The 16,148-nt window shown below is 38.0% G+C and overlaps 1 protein-coding gene across 1 annotated transcript in view; it reads left to right on the top strand.

Annotated features, from left to right (window-relative positions):
* Positions 1–16,148, top strand: part of LOC140227501 (transmembrane protein 62-like) — a 48,640-nt gene that overhangs the window by 1,032 nt on the left and 31,460 nt on the right. The window contains exons 2-3 of the mRNA XM_072307904.1: positions 7,183–7,368; positions 8,078–8,189. Coding sequence (XP_072164005.1) covers positions 7,186–7,368; positions 8,078–8,189 — 295 coding nt within the window. The 5' untranslated portion in view covers positions 7,183–7,185. The remainder of the gene's footprint in view (positions 1–7,182; positions 7,369–8,077; positions 8,190–16,148) is intronic.

Below are 16,148 nucleotides of genomic sequence, written 5' to 3'. Positions count from 1 at the left end.
GTCCCTATTATGTGGGGACACACGCACACACAACAGCGGGTTTGTGTCGATCAGCTGATTCTCACATGCTTTGTTTACGTTTTCTGTCGGACTTGGCTTTCCGTGACGCTCAAGGGTCGGGCCGGGGCCGAGCTAACAGTTAGATGGTGGAGGAAATCAAACGGCAGATATACCTACCGGTCTTCAAACGCAACGCCAATGCAGTGGTAGCAACGGTTTCTCTTCTGAATTCCCCCCCCCCCCCCCAGTTTTGTCACTTTGTAATTAGGTGATCCGAGTAGTCTCGGATCACCTTCTGTATCTGTAACTGGTTACTGATTCTTTATTTTTCTTCTTTATTTCTCCACAAAAGTTGTGCAGAGGTTAGCTCGGAAAGTCCTCTGCCTATCAATTTCAAAATTATACCATATATGTACCGTGTCCCAAAGACGACAGATCTAGTAGAATCATTGTGATCAGTCGACCGTGACGTCACTTAGCTATGATGTCATTATTTGAAAACACATTTTCATTCATATATCTCATTAATGGCATGGAATTTTTCAATGAAATTTACATCACATATATTTGATATAGTTCAAGTCAAGTTGATTCTACACATATTCTCAAAATTCATCTATACCCTAAAAACCTGCACGTACGCACGTGTTGAAATATTTGCATGCTCCAATCGAGCTCAAAAATTTTTTGCACACGTTTCAGACCATTTGGAGCATTTTTTTAAAAATTGAAAAAATTGGACGGATGCGTATGCGCGCGCATATACCCACGCACAGCTCATATCCAATAGAAATTTTCCGTTTTTTCACACAGGTCGGATGTCTGAAATGTCAAGGAATATTTCTACCAAGTTTCAAGTCTTTATTTGTTACAAACTCAAAAAGCTGCATCACTTCGGTGATCCCTCGCATTTATCCCCAAGTTGAATCATCCTTCGGGCTTATGCCAGGTTTAAGTGTGTGCGTGTGTGTCACACACAAACACACTGCTATAGCTTCTGACCACCCAAGCATTGAGAATTAAGGGTTTCTAGGACGAACACTGTACTAGGGCTTTCTATAGCTCAGTCGGTAGAGCGCCGGTTTAGCAATCTGGAGGTCTCGGTTTCGACTCCCGATGGAATCCCATTTTCTTTGCTCACTTTTCCACTAATAAGTTTCAAGTCAATCCAACTCAATATGACGTCATACGGGCCCGTCAAAGTTGAAATTCCGCGCGCGCGTCAATGGCGATATACAGTGCAACTATGCCAAAAAACCGCCAATTTTAAATCTGATTTTACTCGTCAGGATGGAAGGTGACCCCCCATTCTGAAAGCTGATGAGTTGTACATGTCATTTCATGGGTTGGCAGTGCTTAAAAAATGATTAAAAGATATCAAATTTCTTAATAAAATAAAAAAAGTAAATTTTCAAATTGACGTCATCACATTTCAAGTTCACTCAAGTGTATCTCACTTATCCTTTGCCGATTTTCACCCAGATTTCAGTTTGTTGTAGCTTATTTAATGCTCTTTCATAAGTGTGATAACAACATTTTGATTTGATGACGGTATAACCTCGTAAAAATGGATTGAAAGTAATCTTGTCAAATTTGACCAGTTTACGTGTTATCTCTATGGGAGTGCAGTTTTTCTGGAAATGAAAATTGACATGACTATCTTTTTCGAGCACTAGCTCACTTATGCTTCGGTGAATTTCTCCCAGATTTTAATATGTTGTAGCTGAGACTTTGGGCTATCGTAAGTGTGCCCTTCGTTTCATACGATGTCATGATCACGTCAAAAAACTTGGTTGAAATTAAAGCTTATCTTCGATGTATTGGGATATTTCTTTCTGCAACTTTCTTTGCAATAACTCAAGAAAAACAGGCCCTATCACCCCCATATTTTGCACATGTTTAGTTCATGTCAAGTACATTATTTCGTAAGATAACAACTACTTGATCGGACACCATCTTGGGTATGTAAATTAGGGTCAAAGGTCATAAATGTTTCATCCTGTATCTTGGTGAATACATGTCCTATCTTTCCCATATTTTGCACACGCGAAGACCATGTTACAAGAATCATTTCACAAACTAACCACTTTTTGCTCAGATGCCATCTTGTCTGTGCAAAGTGGGGTCAAAGGTCATATGTACTTCTTTCTCTATCTTTGTTATGACGTGTTATCTCTATGGGAGGGAATTTTTCTAGATGTGAAAATTGACATGATTGTCTTTATCAAGCACTAGCTCACTTACCCTTCGGTGAATTTCTCCCAGATTTTAATATGTTGTAGCTGAGACTTTGCGCTATCGCAAATAGCTTTTTTCATACGATGTCGGGATCACGTTAAGAAACTTGGTTGAAATTAAAGCTTATCTTCGATGTATTCAGATATTTCTTTCTGCAACATTCTTTGCAATAACTAAAAAAAACACAGCCCCTATCACCCCCATATTTTGCACATGTTTAGTTCATGTCACATACATTATTTCATAAAATAACAAGTACTTGATCAGATACCATCTTGGGTATGTAAATTAGGGGCAAAGGTCATAAATGTTTTGTCCTGTATCTTGGTGAATACATACACGTGTATGTCCTATCTTCCCATATTTTGCACACGCAAAGACCATGTTACAAGAATATCATTTCACAAAATAACCACTTTTTGCTCAGATGCCATCTTGTCTGTGCAAAGTGGGGTCAAAGGTCATATGTACTTCTTTCTGTATCTTCGTTATATGACGTGTTAACTCTATGGGAGGGAATTTTTCTAGATGTGAAAATTGACATGATTGTCTTTATCGAGCAATAGCTCACTTACCCTTCGGTGAATTTCTCCCAGATTTTAATATGTTGTAGCTGAGACTTTGCGCTATCGTTAGAGTGTCTTCCGTTTTTTCATACGATGTCGAAATCATGCCGAAAAACTTTGCTAAAATTAAAGCTTAGCTTCGATGTATTTTCATATTTCTTTCTTTTTGCAACTTTCTTTGCCATAACTCAAGAAAAACATTCCCTATTACCCTCATATTTTGCACATGTTTAGTTCATGTCACGAACATTACATGTATTTTATAAAATAACTATTTGATCCAACACCATCTTGGGTATGTAAATTAGGGTCAAAGGTCATAAATGTTTCATCCTGTATCTTGGTGAATACATGTCCTATCTTTCCCATATTTTGCACACGCAAAGACCATGTTACAAGGATCATTTCACAAAATAACCACTTTTTGCTCAGATGCCATCTTGGCTGTTTTTGAAAATCTGTGTGTGAAAATGGCGTTTCCTTGCATCTAAAACACCACTATTTTTGGTATAGAGGTCATTGCCATAAATAGAAAAAAATAAAATTACAAGTTTAAAAAACAAAGATAAGATTTAAAAAAAAATGGTCCCCAGATTTTTTTTTTTGGGGGGGGTTGCAACCCCCCCAACCCCCCCTCTAGATCCGCTTCTGCTCACTATCCGGCCCTGCTTGATGATATGGGCCATCAGGCATCATGGTGGGCAATCTAACACGTTAAAGCTGCAACAATGTAAATTTATTTGTGGTATATTAAACTATAAGGCTTAACGGTGCACCACATATTCTTTCTAGGGTAAGTGTGTGTGTGGCCCTGAAAAGGGCCTACCCAATCCCGATGTTTCGGCAAGCACGTTCCCTTGAAGTTGAGAACGGAGAATTCTCATTCCTTTGAGAACGGCGAGAACATGCTTGCCAAAACGTCGGGATTGGGCAGGCCCTTTTTAAGGCCACACACTAATACCCTAGACAGAATACGTGGTGACCCGTTCAGCCTTCTACCACCCAACGTTCTACCGCCACGGAAGCCTTCAAAGATTTCATTATGCGTGGTATTTATGTCAGGCTGGCGGGTTAACAAAGTTAGACCAGGGAGGTGGAAGAGACATCGTTAGACTTTTGTCTTTAGAAACGATCTAGACAAAACTGTGACGAGCCTGATCGCAGTGGAGTGCTCCGGGGTATTAAGAAAGGATCACGTGCAGTGCCAGTGCAGTGGGCAGGGCTGGGCATGGGCAGTACAACTCCTTGCCGGGCTTCAATATTTGACATCGGGTACAGATAAAAACCATTTCAATCATAAAAAGACTAGATTCTATACTCTGTATTGCCTGTATTTAGTCATCTGCTCATATAAACACTTTTTCTTTCAGGAATGTCGAAGGAGAAAATCTTGGCAGATCCAAAATATTAAAAGTTAAAAAACAACTAACGTTAGAAAAGCACTTTGAGAGCACAGATCTCTGCCAAGCAGCTCATTTCCACCCATATATGCATGCTGAAAATTGCCCAGTTTCACACATACAAAATAGTGGGATATTTATACGATCACATTCCAAATCTCGAGATTTGTGTAGACGTGAAACTCACTAATGATAAAGAAGCCTTGTGTTTATCTGGTAGGCCTAAATCATCAGCTGACTTCCTGCATGCTGTGCGGTGCCTGAGTAGAGCACATGTTCACAACTTTTTGAATTATTTTGCACCTAACATTAACAAGTCAACAAACCAATGCTGACAAAAACATAACCTCCATGGCGGAGGTAATGGAAATTGATGTGCATACAGTAACACTACAGGGGCCACAGAATGGGGGGGGGGGGGGTAGGGGGAGGGGTTGCAGCACCCCCCACTTTTTTGGGCTTGTCAAAGAAAAAAAACCACCCATGAATTTCCAAAGGTTCTGTCCTTGGATTCTTCCTGCCTAAGTGGGGGGGGGGGGGGGGGGAACCTGGTAAAGTAGCTCACCTCAAAATACATCAGACCAGTCTGTCAGTATGAGTATGAAATAATAATTCACCAAATGGTGGACTGTAAAATTAAGTCTAACTGGAAGAAGAAGGAGAGTTCATTTTCTAACTGAATATCTTCTTATGTTCCCAATGGCCTGAATGGGACCATACCTGGTTACCAAATGTGATAAACAGCATACACTGGACATACCGTGTACATTGTTCCCCCACCCGATCTCCACAAATAAGTTTCACTATCACAATTGCTAGTAGAAAAGAAACAACATCAAGTTTTTATAGGATTAAAGATTATCAGTGCAGCTGATAGTATATGAGCACAACTGAAACATGCGTACATGCTTGTATTAAGAAAGACACACAAACATTTTTTTTTAAATATATGTTTTTATTGATTTTCAAGATCCATAACAACATCTTTAGCATAACAATAAACATATCACATAAAACAAAACAAAACAAAAACACAGAATAACAAAGAAAAAAGGGAAAAAGGTGATGTAAAACAATTATGTATAACACCTATATAAAGACAATGATACACTGCACAGTTTCATTGGACATGTACAATGTAGTGCAGCATGGCATTTGATCTACTGTATATCTGATAATGGCTTGAAAGAAATGAAAGTGTTAGATGTACAATATGAATTTAATATTAATGAGTTTTGCATCTGCTGATTGTATATGAGCAATATGTAATATATAAAAATAGAGTTATTAAAGACAAGTACAAAAAGAAAGTAGTTTCTCACCTTTCACACATCCAATTTTGGCACCACATCATTACCTCCGCCAAGGAAGGAGGAGGTAAAGTGATCATCGGCGTTGGTTTGTCTGTTTGCAAAATAACTCAAAAAGTTGAGTAGGTCCTACAGATTAAAATGAAACTTGCATTAAAAGTTGATATTGAAGCAAGGAACATCCTCATTCAATTTTAGATCCGGGAATTTTTATGGATTTTTGGAGGTTTTTTTCATCTTTTGGCATATTAAAGGGACCCAAACCCAAAGAGCAATGTGGAATGAGTGAAAGCAACAACATTAGTAAAACACATTAGTGAAAGCTTTAGGAAAATCAGACAATCGATGCAAAAGTTTTGAATTTTTAAAGTTTTGGTGTTGGAACCACTGGATGAGAAGACTACTAACTAGTGATTATGATGTGTGTGTGGACAACAATATAAAGAAAATATAAAGAAAATTCCACAAAAATTCACTTTTCTAGTATAATGAAAGAGCACTTGACTAACTGCTTTCAGGAAGCAGGGGGAATAATTGCTACCCTTAACATACAACTGTCAGTATCAAGTTGATGGAAGGTGTAATTTTTATGAAAAGTGAATTTTTTGTGGAATTCCCTTTATACATGTATTTTCTTTATATTGCTGTCCACACATACATCATACTGTAAAACATATATTTGCGGCATGAATTTTTCGTGAATTGGAGCCGACGGCCTTTTTTGCAGCATGAAATTTTCGCGAACTGCCACTGGCATTCTATGCATGTAGTGTAGACAAGAACTTTTGCGTGAATTTTGATTTCGCGAATCTTGGCGCTTGCGAAATTCGTAAAATTAAAATGCACGCGAAAATTCCTCGTTTTACAGTAACCTCTAGTCTCCTCATCCAGCGGTTCCAACAGCAAAACTTTAAAAACTCATAACTTTTGCATCGATTGTCCGATTTTCCTGAAACTTTCACTGATATATTCTACTAATGTTGCTGCTTGCACTCAATCCACATTTCTCTTGGGTTTGGGTTTCTTTTAAGGTCAACGAACTTGGGGGTTCAAGCTGCATGTACTGGAGGTTTACATGCGTGCACTAAAGCGCGTGCTCTGCTGATAGGCAAGGCGCCACGTAATGACGTAAACAAAATGCTTCTATTTTGGGAATTTGCATGTGTGTAATAAGGGTGGAAATGAGTTGCTGGCTTGGTGGAAGTCTGTGCTCTCTCAGCGCTTTTCTAGTTTTTTGTTTTATTTTGATATTTATTGTTTTTCAAAATGGCAATAGAAATTATCACAAATTTGTGTTTCTCGTCCCCGTCCACATCGATTTTGAGTTGCCACGTCTATCGTGGGTGGCTGAAAAAAACCAATGGAAATTCACCTAACTGATTGTGATGTCATGCAAACATAGCATTGGAATCTCCTCTTGTAATAATTTTGTGCATATTCAGGACCTGAATGGGGTGTACTGTTGAGAAAGCATTTGCATAGATATGCCACAGGTACAATTGTAGATTGTATGCAGATTTTATGTGGTATGGAAATACATGTACCGATATATTCTAGTAATTCCAGATCATAGCATTGATTTCTCAACATCTTGCTTCGTGTGAAAAGAAATCTGAAGTTGCATTTTGATACTTTTGTTGTTGTTATTGTTCTGGAATCTTTTGACAGAAAATGGCAAGACTTGGGCTCTGTGCAATCATATTCATTGTGCTAATGACAGTAGCAGCATGGTTGTCTGCTCTGCTGCTGGACTACTTCATGGTCCCTACTCCTTACCACGGGCCACCCCATCCAAGGAGTATGCAAGCCCCTTTCCCAGGGGAAACAGCAGACAACTTGTGGTGGTTCATTCATGTAAGTTTACATATATGTTTTGCACCAACTGCCCTATTCACGCTGTCACTGTGTTTGAGTGCTTGCTTGTCTCTAGCCAGGGGTGGTCACCAGTATAATATCTCTCTTTTGCTGATTTGTGTCTGAGTCACGCTCATTGGCTTTACAAATAGGGTGTAACTGAAATTTGATATGGCTCACCAATACTTTGTTTTAACTTTTTGATTGTTACATACATAGGTGTTGCTGCTGTCATATCAAGCAAGTAAAGCTGTTGTATCAGTAGCATGCATATAATCTAAGGTACTGAACAATGATTACTTCTAGAAGTTAGTACCAGCATGTGAAAGTCTCCAGAAAGCTAAGCTATGAAAATCCTCTTCCTTTGTATTTAATGCTGAGATCAGACAAACTAAATTTGATATCCAAGAAAATACATTATTTGTAGGATGACACATTGTTACATGTATGTGTGAAACATTTACCCCCACGGTTATGCCTAGAGAATGACATACATGTACAGGGATGTAAGTAATTTCATACAGATTACTTTGTACAAAATCTAAGATCGGATCACATATTTCATTACCTTTTGACACTTTTGGAGTACAAATGTTAAATATAATGATTAAACACAACATTTGACCATTGTGCTTAGTTATCAATCTGCCGTCCATTGTGTAACATGCAGAAATTCACTGGCTGGTTGAATTGTGGTTTTGCTTTGCAGATATCGGATATCCACATATCCCGTTTCAGAGATCCATCACGGACAGCGGACTTCAAAACATTTTGCAATGAATACATTGACATCATAAATCCCGAAGTTGTCCTTGTAACAGGTGAGTGTGAAGTGTCAGTTCTACTTCTTCTTCTTCTTCTTCTTCTTCTTCTTCTTCTTCTTCGTCGTCTTCTTCTTCTCTTCTGCTTCTTCTTTTTGGGGTAATCTGCCTCCTTCAATCCTGAAGATTATTGCAGCTGTCAGCTGATGTTTTGTTCAATATCCTCTACTTCTGTGAAAAACACTGAGGCCTCTTGAGATAAACTGTAGATTTGTGTTCATATTCTGAAAACTGTGCCTCTTAGCCCGTTGTTGCAGTTAGGAGGGGAGGAATAAATACTGTATTTGTTTTTGCTGTGAACTAGACGATGGTGTTCAGTAGCTGACATGTACATTCATTAGCTCAAGAAATCCGCTTTTACTTTTCAATATATTTATACAGTATTTCTGTGAGACCTCTGTTAGTTTGTAGATTTCACAGATGGCCCAGCATCGAACTATCAAAGGGTACTTTTATGCTCAATTTGCAAAGGCAGAATCAGTGTTTTGAACGTTGATTCAACAAAACACTGTTCATGGGAGTACAGTTTGAATGCTCACTTTTTTTTGAGCTTGGGAAAGAGTGTTTGCGATTGCTTAGGTCAAATTGGGGAGTGCGCTTTCTCGAAGTTCTGGACTGAGTCTGTGCATTGTTTACGTTTTGACTGGCTATGTGTTTACCATTGTATGTCTAAATACAGTATAACATCATTTCAATTATTTATTAGGGAGTACACATGTGTGAGCTGCAGACAATGATAGGAAATATGAGTATTTATTCTATCGACAAAGTGTTGACAAAATTGTATTGTATTGAAGTGTGCTGTTCATGCATTGATGTGTCTGTGTGCGTACAGTATACAAATGTACCAGCAGGGAGCTCAAGCTAAAAAGCACAACCCCTGCAAATTACAGTGTGTGTGATTTTGCATTTATATACTTTTAATACTTATCCATGAAACGTGATAAGGCAGAATCACCAAGCATACTCGTATGTAATGCTCCTTTTTATGCGTTTTGAAACGACATTTTGAAACGGCGTTTATATCAAAATGAGCATGGACGCAAACTCGTTTGCACTAATCACGTTTCAAAATGCTGATTATGGCCCTGAAAAGTTGAGCATAAATGCACACAAATTTGCTTTATCGTATCAGCACAGACCAGACTGTGGCATGAAGAAACAGCTATGCAAAGTGTCATGTGGCTTGAACAAACTTAATCTAGCTGCCCTTAAAGCAATTTCTGCACACATAAAAAATGCAATGAGCTGTGTGTGAAAAGCACACTTTGTCACACTTCATGTTTTATGGGAAAACTTATGGGCATCATGCACCCAAAGGGGACCACATCAGTGTCAGTGAAGCATGTCATGCCCTGGGATGCAGGCATACAATGTAGGCATACCTGTAGTTAGTTTCATGCCCCGGTGCGCCTTGTACCCAGTGAGATGTGTGGATTCCTTGGAGAGAGTTTGTAGTGAAATATGACTTTATGGTGTATGTTCCTTAAGATGCAATATAAGTTGGAGTTTGATGGGTTTGGACAATAAAATGATACCTTTCTGTATACTTGATTTTCTTCTTCTCCCTTTTTAAATGAATGGTATGATCTGAAATTATATTTAGAGCATGTGGCTATGCGGAGAAGAAAGCGCTGCATTTAAAACAAACCAAGAAAGGAATGGGTTTAATTGATACCATGTTTAGTGGATACTAAAAAAAATACCCTCATAAATACCATGATTAAACAAGTTCAGATTCAAATGATCCATCACAATGTACTTCACACATTTTTTTTTTTCACAGCAAGTAAATTTTACATTTCATGAGGTATTTACACAATGAACAATTATTTTAAAAGTGGGGGGGGGGGGGGAGCAGTGAGCAGTTAATATTTCTGTACCACTTCGGGGGGGGGGGGGGGGGGCAGGGGAGGGGTTCATCAGCTGACAAGCAAAAGAAACAAAGAAAAAAAAGGCCTTCAGTGGCAGTTTTCTGTTACAAATTCTGGGGTTGATCGGCTTGAAAGGAAAAGGTTGATGTCACTTTTGGGGTAAAAAAAATTGGGGGGGGGGGCAAGTGGTTAGACCCTATGTATTCCTATGTATTATACAAAAAAAAAGGAAGGGTAGGACTGAGCCTCACTTCACTTAACCTCTCAAAACATTTCTTTAGGGTTGAGCCATCATAATATATTCAAACATGTCATTTCGATTTCATGCCAATCATATCATGTGAAACTTTGATCTCGCATTGTCAAGATGGTGTAGTATAAGTTACGTTCAGATGACAAGCCTTAACCTCGAGGTTAGAGCTTGTAGTTAGGGACCGTGAAGACGCACTCGTAGTTAGCTAACCTCGAGGTTTATAGCTCGATGTTAAGAGCCACAAGAAATCTTATGGTTCAAGATAATAAAAAGTTTTGGTACCTCAAAAGTTTCCCTGAATTTCCGTGTTTCAGGTTAAAGTACCTTTCAAATAACTAACACTGTGAGACTTACTCGCCCCAAAGTGCTCTCATTTCTTAGTAATCATGCAATTAACTGCGACCAGCAGCCCCATACGCATAGTTAGCTAACCTCGAGGTTTATAGCTCGATGTTAAGAGCCACAAGAAATCTTATGGTTCAAGATAATAAAAAGTTTTGGTACCTCAAAAGTTTCCCTGAATTTCCGTGTTTCAGGTTAAAGTACCTTTCAAATAACTAACACTGTGAGACTTACTCGCCCCAAAGTGCTCTCATTTCTTAGTAATCATGCAATTAACTGCGACCAGCAGCCCCATACGCATAGCGACCAGCAGCCCCATACGCATAGCGTAATGGGGCTTCGCATTGTAACATACAGGATCATGACAGATGTAGTATCGCGGGTAAATATCAACTTAAAATCCAAAAAATTCTTCAATTTGAAGACTTACCAATTAAGTTGAAGTCTTGAAAACAGGCTTCGGATAACGTTTGGTTCTGCCAATAGTCCCTTTCTGTTCGAATTGATGACTGAATGTGACTCTGTCGAGAGGACCTTGGGAGAGCTACATACACTGATTACTACGGCCAGCGCATACGCACACATCACATGGGAACAAATTTCAAATCCACGAACGGATAAGATGTTTGTGTGCGCATGCGCTGGCCGTCAATTCAGTGTAGCTCTCCCAAGGTCCTCTCGACCGAGTCACATTGCAAATTGTTATGCTAAGAATCTGTGAGATATGACTTTGGATGGATTTACACACCTGAAGCATGACTGCAAGTCAATTACTTATCAAATACAAGGATTTGTTTCATCCCTGAGGCTGTACAAATCATTTATCGCATGTTTTCAGGTACAGTTTGCAGGTTGAAAAAGAAGCTGCATAATTCACGCACAAGAGTTATCAGTTTTTGCATCATGTTGCAAAAATTGATTTCTTTTGTCACTGTTCTCACACACAGCATAAGACAAATTATTACAAATGTTGTTTTTTTTTTTTTAATTGCAATAACATTTTGCATTGCATTCTAAATATCTGTCTTTAAAAACTTATTTGTTGGTATGTGTGACTGCAGCTAGTGTGAGTTTGAGTCAAATTATACAATGTTGATAGTTTGTGATGGACACTTGTAGCTGCATCAGTTTTACTGTACCATTTGAAGGAATACCATACATCTTTCATCCAAGAGCAGTTACCACCAATTTGTAAATGAGCAGGTCTATGATGTATAATACATTGTAGATACAACAGTAGTATTGTGATACATTACCATTTCTTGTGAAAATATTCATTAACATCGACAGACATTTGTTGTCCATATTTGATATATTCAGTCCTTAATTGGAACTGTGCCTAGCTGTCATATCCAGAGCTTTTTTCCATGTTATTGTACAGCAGCTAAAGATATTGCTGGCTGAATATGAATTGCTGATTGGTTTGAAATATACATTTTGTAGGTCTCAGCCTGTTGAGCAACAGAATAGTAATTGCATTACATTATGCTGATACCTGCACTTGTGTAGGTGCAATTATATTGTTGGATGTAGAATCAAATTCACAAAACATCATGTGACAAAAGGCATTGAAAATAGCCAAACTGTTGACTGATTCACTCTGTTGTGCTAGGATGATTAAACTTACTGGAAGAGGGCTACACATTTAATTAACTTAATGTGCCAATGTATTGGATACAGGAGTTCAAACAGCCGCATGTGGCCACATAATCAGCATGCGGTGCTGAAAAGTGTGTGCTGGATTTATGTGCGCTGGTTGATGACATCACTGCACATGAAGAAGACAGTGTGGTTTCGACTATGCTGAGCTTGTGAAAACCATTACTCAGCTCAGCCGTACACAACTTCAAACACATTTCCATGCATGTGACTCACGCATTAATAGTGGGACATTAATTTTGAAAAGTTCATTGTATTCTTGCGTGATATGCTGAGCTACATACAATAAACACAGCATTATATTGTGTGTTGATGAAAAGAGAGTTTTGTACTCACACTTCTGCTCCATCAATTTGAGTTACACTGTACATTTCATTAACATAATTAATTGTTGTCAGAGGACTGCAAAATGAACTCTCCTTCTATGAGAAATAAGGTTCTCAGATATAGTGATTAGATTTGTGTCCAAGTATGAAGTTGATTCATTACAATATAGATGGTGACTGTTGGGGGGGGGGGGAAATTACATATATATTTTTTTTTCTAATATCATCTGGATGCACTTCATGCAACAGATGAGGCAGAAGGGTAACTAACAGAAAGTACGTCTAGAGACATACAGTGTGTATACCGATACATGTAAATTGTTCTACATTGTATAATGTTTGCTTTGCCTCTCTATCCGTCATACCATGTATACAGTGTACATACATTGTATCACAATGCTATTAAAAGTGAGATGTATCAACAGTGAGTGATCATTAACTGAGCACTTTCTGTCATCATTGAATGTATTTTTTTTTTTTTTATGTGATCCATGCAACAGAGATCTGAGAAGGAAACGACTGTAGGCAATTCATTTCTCTCAGTTTGACTGGTTGCCTTTTGATGGCCAGGTAAAGCTGTATACCGTAATAAGTCAAAGTGCCTGCACTAGTCAGGTGAGCCATTGCTATACTACAGCTCAGGGTTTGTAGGTGACCTGGTATGCAATGCTGCAAGGGCTCTGTTTAGCCAGGCATGATACATGTAATTGTGATGCAAGAGATGCTGGGCGAGGTATACATAGTTGTAAGCTGTGTGCGATCACACACATGTTGTGAAGAATTGGAAAGTGTGTGTCTGCAAGAGAGCATCAAGGCCATTTGATCATTGAGTGGTAATTAGAAAGACAGTGCGGATTTTTATTTAGTGGGAGAATCTTTTGGTTTTATTTTTCATAAACACACCATAATATGACTATGAGCACTGACAATCTTGTATAGAGATCATATTGTGAAGGTCAGATGATGGTAGTTAACTCCTCTAGCCTGGTTATTAATATTACATAGTGTACCTTAATTTGAGATTTAACCTGATGCTGATGCCTTCATCATTCAGTGAAGCTTCACAGTATTCACATTTAAGATAGTGGTTAGAGTATTAAAAAAAGAAACAATGAATTATAACGTTTTGGTGCGTAAGATCTACAAAGAGAAAGAATTTTATATTGGTGTGTTTGCATGTACAGAAATTTATCAGTCTCAGATTCATATATTTTCTGTCCAAATGATAAAATACATGTGATGACGTATTGTATGACATGTATTATTTCATCTTGATGTACATTGTACTTCAGTTTTATCTTTATCTCATAATGCTAGCTGCTATCAACTCCATAATATATGAAGGCCCTGATGGGTTTTAAAAGCTCAACTACTGTGAAAGTGGATATTTTTCACATAATTTTTTCATGCTCAGCCAGGTATAAAGATGAGTTTCACATGTTTTTAATTCCATGGAATCAAGACATCAAACTGGAACATTATGGCAAGCAAAAATATTTGTATGCTTTTATTTTTGCACTAATTTCTGGTTGCGCAAAATAAACGAAAATTTCAACACTGAGAAAATTTCCACTTTTACAGTGATCAGTACTACTGGCACCACAACAGCAACAGCTAAGTCCACTACATACATGTACAATTGTATTCATATATATAATGCAATTGATGAAAGTCTACTACTATTATGTTAAACAAGGATTTATGAAAAATAGAAATGTTTCTGATTAAATGAAGGTGATGACTATGGCAGGGCTGTACCAATAAGTGTAATGAAATGAGTGTAAGACTCACCTATGTACAGTATATTCCACACGTCTGCTCAGGTTAATCTCCCATAGTATGCATGTCTTTACAAGTAGAAAACCCTGATAATAAAAATGTATGTCAGTACCTTCACTGAAAACCTGACAAGTGTACTAAATGTAAATGTTTCATGTTCACGTCCCTAGAAAGAAATGTAATATACACTGTACTTCATAGGTAATTATGCAATTTTTGATCAGAATAAATTGAATCCTAATTCAGACACAAAATACAGTCCCCAAAGTAATGCACTTGATTACACCACTTAGTGATGAAAAATGCAGAAGCTCTCTCCCCATGGTGTGTAGACTTCCCCCCCCCCCCCTAGGTTGCTCTCACTCCCGTACAAATGTCTCTTTCTCACTTCTTTATTTGATGTTGGCATCCCTGTAATGAGACGTGTAGCACCGGTACTTGAAATAAAACATAATATATTAAGCCCATTTACCAAGTTTGTACAGACTTACACTACTTACAAGTACATGTGCCAGTATGTATAATTCATTATAGTCGGTTGATACCAGTAGCAAAGTGAAGGTACATTTTGTACAATATGACAAGTTACAGACTCTGTTGAAAAAAATAGTAACTGTTTCGTGCCATTGATATGGATACATTTTCTTCTTTTTTTCCATGCAGCTGAGTGACATAAATATCATATGTTGGCTGTACATTATGCTGATTCCTGACAGTTAACAAGGTATAATAGAAGTACAATTTTGACATCCTGGACAAAAGAGGGAAAATATTTTTTCTTATTATCATTCTTTTTATTTCGTACAGGTATCACAATAAAAAAAGAAGGTGTGAGGAGATTTCTTAAGAATGAAATATTCTATGTTCATGGTGCAATCAAGTAATCTCAGAGCTATTTGAACATGGTGTACAACTTTAAGCTACCCCCAGAAGAGGACCCATTCAATGACTTAATCATCTAAATAGAAAGTCCATAACCATCCATCATTTACTGTAAAAGTGGATATTTTCGCGCGACTAATTTTTCGCGCTTGGCCAGGTAAGAAGAGTTTTGCGTGTTTTTAATTCCGCGGAATCAAGACGTCAACTACTGGAATGTATGGCATGCAAAAATATTCGCGTGCTTTTGTTTTCGCGCTAGCTTCTGTTTGCGCGAAATGCGCGAAAATTTCCACTTTTACAGTAACTCGTTGAGGACGAGTCCGGAGTATACTCGGACAGGTGTCTATTGGAAATGCATGTTGTAGCCAAATCAGCCCATCCTCAACGGGTTAAAGGCACCTTTACGTAAATATTACCAGCACATTAGATGTGAGAATAGAGTGGAAGTATTCAGTGTGAGAAGATAAAATGAAGATAGAATAAACAACTGCTGTACAAAAACTCATTGACCATGTGATATGAATTGAAGGACTGGACAATCTGAGAGATGACTCACAACTGCACTTTTGTGTTGATTCAGTCAAATGAACTACAGCTTGATAGTTATCATATAAAATGTATGTCCATGCAGAGCAATGAAGGTATTTATGGTATCAGATCAATGCTAACAACCGCCCATTGTGTAGACAATACCGTGCCAAATAGGAACAACAATATATCATACCATCATGATATATTATGCATTAATATACTGTATGACACCGGGATTATATATCTCAGTTTCACCGCTGAGTCATCCCGGCAATGTCAGTTTTGTTCAGGGAGATGGTGGTGTGAAGTATGT

This window comes from Diadema setosum, chromosome 1, assembly GCF_964275005.1.
Source record: "Diadema setosum chromosome 1, eeDiaSeto1, whole genome shotgun sequence".
Taxonomy (NCBI): domain Eukaryota; kingdom Metazoa; phylum Echinodermata; class Echinoidea; order Diadematoida; family Diadematidae; genus Diadema; species Diadema setosum.
The sequence above is the reverse complement of the archived record's forward strand: the minus strand, read 5'-3'. Positions and strand labels throughout refer to the sequence as shown.